The sequence below is a fragment of the Artemia franciscana genome, chromosome 11 (genome assembly GCF_032884065.1).
Source record: "Artemia franciscana chromosome 11, ASM3288406v1, whole genome shotgun sequence".
In the NCBI taxonomy this organism is placed as follows: Eukaryota; Metazoa; Arthropoda; class Branchiopoda; order Anostraca; family Artemiidae; genus Artemia; species Artemia franciscana.
In genome coordinates this window covers 39174077-39179076 of record NC_088873.1, presented here as the reverse complement: position 1 = coordinate 39179076, position 5000 = coordinate 39174077, and the positions used below count along the sequence as shown (strand labels likewise).

The following is a 5000-nucleotide window of genomic DNA, read 5'->3' as shown; positions in this document are numbered from 1 at the left end:
TTGGCATTATATCTAAAATTCCACACCAATGTAAAAGAGCTCCTCAATCATACATTCTAACATGATTAAGTTGCACTAACATAACTTTTAAATGATTTTCCCTTTGGTGACTTAAATTCACGAATATTCAGGAGGGGACAAAGTATGGTTTTACAAATATAGGGGATGGGGCAAATTTATGGTTTAAAAAAATTTCAACGGAAATACCAAAAAAGGCATTTGAAATTGAAATTACGCCTCTCCCTCTCTCCCAAAGATATTTTCAAAAAATAAGGGGAGGGCACATCATGCCCTCCTTCTTGATCTCTTACGTAAATAGATCCTATTGGGAATTATTAGTGTCTCAAATTATTGAGATTATATTTGGTCTTAAATTGTAAATCATTTTTCCCAGGTTAATTTCGTTAGTTAGCACCATGCTAAAATGTATTTAAATAAATTCAAAATTACCAAACCTATATAACGGGAAAAAAATATTGACGAGATATTCGTCAGATTATCAAAAAATATTAATTTATCTTTTTTTAACGTTGTATCTTTGTTTGTATGATAGCATTACAAACACTATAAATAAGGCAGTGCATATGTGAGGGAGTACTATTCGTTGGGAGGAAGTACATGTAATGGTTGAAGGAGGAGTATTAATTCGGGCACACGTAAAAAATTTAAATCAAACGGAAAGTGTAATAATTATTTGTAAAGATCATTTAAATTCTAAGGTACAGGTGAAGGGCACAGGTCCGAAGGCTCTCTGCTTTAGAATTATAAAACTTCTATGAATGCCAGAGTCCTCCATTAAATATGTTCAAGTCCAACTTCGTCTGGACTTAAAGCATGTTTTAGTTCATGGGCGTATATAGATTTATACTTCGTTTATTGCTACTTTGAACTACTTTTGTTTATGTAGTTGATATTTTCAGTATAGAGTCAAGGTGTCGGTATGAAGTGCAATTAACGCTCGATCTTTTTTGGGGAGGGGTTAGAGAGGGGACATTATTTGTCCCCATATTACTTATTTGTGGTAATTTCTGTTCCCTTCAGGTTTTACTTCATTATTCGCTCTCGCTGGGATCAATGTTGTGTTATTTGGCTGTCAAGTTTTTCCAGAGATTAGACAAAAATTGTTTTGACGTTATATTCGGGTTTCATTTTTCATATATTTAGTTTTAATTTCTTTTTTATGGCACTTGGTATTAACCAAGTGACATATAGCAATCGCAAATTCTGACGATCTTTCTGTCTGTCTGTCAGTCCCGGTTTTGCTACTTTAGGCACTTCCGGGTAAGCTAGGACGATGAAATATGGCAAGCGTATCAGGGACCGGACTAGATTAAATTAGAAATAGTCATTTTCCTGATTTAACCATCTGGGGGGAGTGGGGGGCCGGTTAATTCGGAAAAAATAGAAAAAAATAAGTATTTTTAACTTACGACGGTTGATCAGATCTTAATGAAATTTGATGTTTGGAAGGATATTGTGTGTCAAAGCTCTTATTTTAAATCTTGACCCGATCTGGTGACATTGGGGGGGGGAGTTGGGAGGGGGAAACCTAAAATCTGGGAAAACACTTAGAGTGGAGGGATCGGGGTGAAACTTGGTAGGAAAAATAAGCACAAGTCCTAGATACATGATTGACATAATTGGAATGGATCCGCTCTCTTTGGGGTAGTTGGGGGGGGGGGGGGGGGGGGTAATTCTGAAAAATTAGAAAAAAATGAGGTATTTTTAACTTACGAACGGGTGATCGGATCTCAATGAAATTTGATATTAGAAGGATATCGTGTCTCAAAGCTATTATTTCAAATCCTGACTGGATCTGGTGACATTGGGGGAGTTTGGGGACTTAAAATCATGGAAAACGCTTAGAGTGGAGGGATCGGGATGAAACTTGGTTGGGAAAATAAGCAGAAGTCTTAGATACGTGATTGACATAATTGGAACGGATCCGCTCTATTTGGGGGGGGGTAATTCTGAAAAATTAGAAAAAATGACGTATATTTAATTTACAAAGGAGTGATCAGATTTTCATGAAACTTCATATTTAGAAGGACCTCGTAACTCAGATCTCTTATTTTAAATCTCAACCGGATCCAGCGTCATTGGGGGGACAGTTGGGGGGAACCGAAAATCTTAGAAAATACTTAAAGCGGAGAGATCAGGATGAAACTGGATGGGATGAATAGAAACAAGTCTAAGATACGTGACTGACATAACCGGACCGGATCCGCTGTCTTTGGTGGAGTTGGAGGGGGGGAATTCGGAAAAATGAGGTATTTTTAACTTACGAACGGGTGACCAGATCATAATAAAATTTGATATTTAGAAGGATTTTGTGCTTTAAATCTCATATTTCAAATTCCGACCAGATCCTGTGACATTAAGGGGAGTTGGAGGGGGAAAAAGGAATTCTTGGAAAATGTGGAAATTGGGGTATTTTTATCTTACGAATAAGTGATCAGATCTTAATGAAACTTGATATGTAGCAGGATCTTATGTCTCAGATGCTCCATTTTCGACTCGAATTGGATTCGGGGATATAGGGTTTGGAGGAGGGAAACAGAAATCTTGGAAAACGCTTAGAGTGGAGAGATCGGGATGAAACTTGATGGGAAGAATAAGCACAAGTTCTAGATACGTGATTGACATAATTGGAACGAATTCGTTCTCTTTTTGAGGAGCTGGGGGATGTTAATTTGGAAAAATTAGAAAAATTGATGTATTTTTTAACTTAAGAACAGGTGACCGGATCTTAATGAAATTTGATATTTAGAAGGAATTCATGTCTCAGAGCTCTTATTTCAAATTCTGACAAGATCTGTTGACATTGGGGGGAGTTGGAGGGGGAAATCGGAAATCTTGGAAAATGTTTAGAGTGGAAGAATCGGGATGAAGCGTTGTGGATAGAATAAGCAAATGTCCTAGATACGTGATTGACGTAACCATACTGGATTCGCTCTCTTTAAGGGAGTGGGGAGTAGGGGTTCAGTGATTTGGCGAGTTTGGTGCTTCTGGTAGTGCTAGGACGATGAAAATTGGTAGGCGTGTCAGGGAGCTGTACAAACTAACTTGATAAAGTCGTTTTCCAAGATTCGACCATCTGGGGGGCTAAAGGAGAGGAAAAATTAGAAAAAAAGAGATATTTGAAACTTACGAGTGGGTGATCGGATCTTAATGAATTTTTATATTTAGAATGGCATCGTGACTCAGAGCTCTTATTTTAAATCCTGACCAGCATTAAGCCTCTGATTTTCCTTTTAATTCAATCTATTGATTCTTAGAATTTTGTTAGAGATCATACCATATGAGCTCTTGGGTCTTCCAGCCCTCGTCACAAGTGCCATATGAGCTCTTAGCTCTTATTTTTTATGTCGATTTCGAGGTCAAGTTGATTTTCGATATTGATAGAAGTAAAATATTTCATGTAGACCAAGGAAAATAAAGATCAAATTATTTTGAAACTTGAAGCAGGCAGATATTGCTTAATATAAGAACCATATTTTAATATTAATATATTTTAATATAATATATTAATATATATTAATATAAGATTATATATTAATATAAGGACATAACAAATATATTAATATAAGAACATAACAAAAACAGAAATTATTCAGAATAAAAAAATGACACCACTTTTGATGACTTTCTTATACCTTGTGTGCAGTTTACATTTCTTAAAATTAATCTTTTTTTATGTTGATTTCGAGGTCAAGTTGATTTTTGATGTTAATAAAAACAAAATATTTCATAAAAAAGAAAAGGAAAATAAAGAGCAAATTGTTTTGAAAATTGAAACAAGTAGATGTAAGATCCCAAACTTAACAAAAACAGAAATTATTATGAATAAAAAATTACACAACTTTTAATGGCTTTCTTATATCTTGTGTGCAGTTTACATTTATTTCAATCTCTGTCTCTCTCTCTCTCTCTCTCTCTCTCTCTCTCTCTCTCTCTCTCTCTCTCTCTCTCTCTCTCTTCCTCTGTCTTCTTTTGGCCCCACTCTCTCTCTCTTTCTTTTAATCTTTCTATTTTACTTATTTTGTGTATTTGTTAGAAAAACAATCAGAGACCATCAAATTGCACATGACCAGCTCAATGCTGGGAAGGAGATTTTGGCCCAGGCTGAAGCTAGGAAAATCAAAGCTCAACAGGATGTGAAGCAAAGAGAAGAGAAGCTTGTCGTCACAGAAGCAAAAATGTGGGTTAAGAGCCAGAGTGCAGCTGAAGAAATAGAAGAAATTGAGTTGTAAGTTGGAATTTAGTCCCCAAAAAAAACTTCCAACACCATTGCCCCCAGGGATCAAAGGATACTTAGGTCTTTTTGCCGCGCGGAGGCATGAAAAAAAAAATCAAAATGTGTGTTTTTTACCCAAGTACTGGCGACTTTGAACCTTTGGCTGTCAATGAGCAAATTAAAGAAATCTTAGATAAATACGTCAATATAAAGTGCTAAACGATTCTTAGTGAAGTTAACATCACACCCACTAGAATTTGCAAATTTGTTTCGTACTTCTCATTTGCGAGTTGAAAAAAACTGAGTATGGAGATCCCCTTAGGCAAGATGTTATTTTTTAAATTTAAAAATATAACAATAGTTTTTGTTTTGTCATGCTAATAATGAGAAAGGGGTATATCTTGATTGTTATGTTGTTATTGTTGTTTTCAAGACAAGTTAACTTTGAAAGAAAAAAGCAATTCAAAATTCCACTAATAATAGTAAATTTGGCTTCACAGTCCAAATATTTTAGCTTCAAATTCAAAAGCCTAGGATAACTGAAATAAGTCTTAGGATTGAAGAAATGGTTTTCATATACCTAGAATTTCTTTAATTAACAGTCCAATTTGAGACCAAATGTGACGAAGATATATTAAGGGAAGAAATGTAGGAGAAATGGCAAAATAAGATCAATGCGACTGGAACACAAACAGTTTTGAGCAACAAAACTTACTTTCTTTACTTTTAAAGCAAAGAAACTGAAAATTTGTTCATTTCTCCA

General features: G+C 35.2%; 1 protein-coding gene across 1 annotated transcript in view; it reads left to right on the top strand.

Annotated features, from left to right (window-relative positions):
• Positions 1 to 4253, top strand: part of LOC136032616 (golgin subfamily A member 6-like protein 22) — an 82314-nt gene extending 78061 nt beyond the window's left edge. Inside the window, exon 7 of the mRNA XM_065712889.1 lies at positions 4058 to 4253. Coding sequence (XP_065568961.1) covers positions 4058 to 4253 — 196 coding nt within the window. The remainder of the gene's footprint in view (positions 1 to 4057) is intronic.
• Positions 4254 to 5000: the final 747 nt, after the last annotated feature.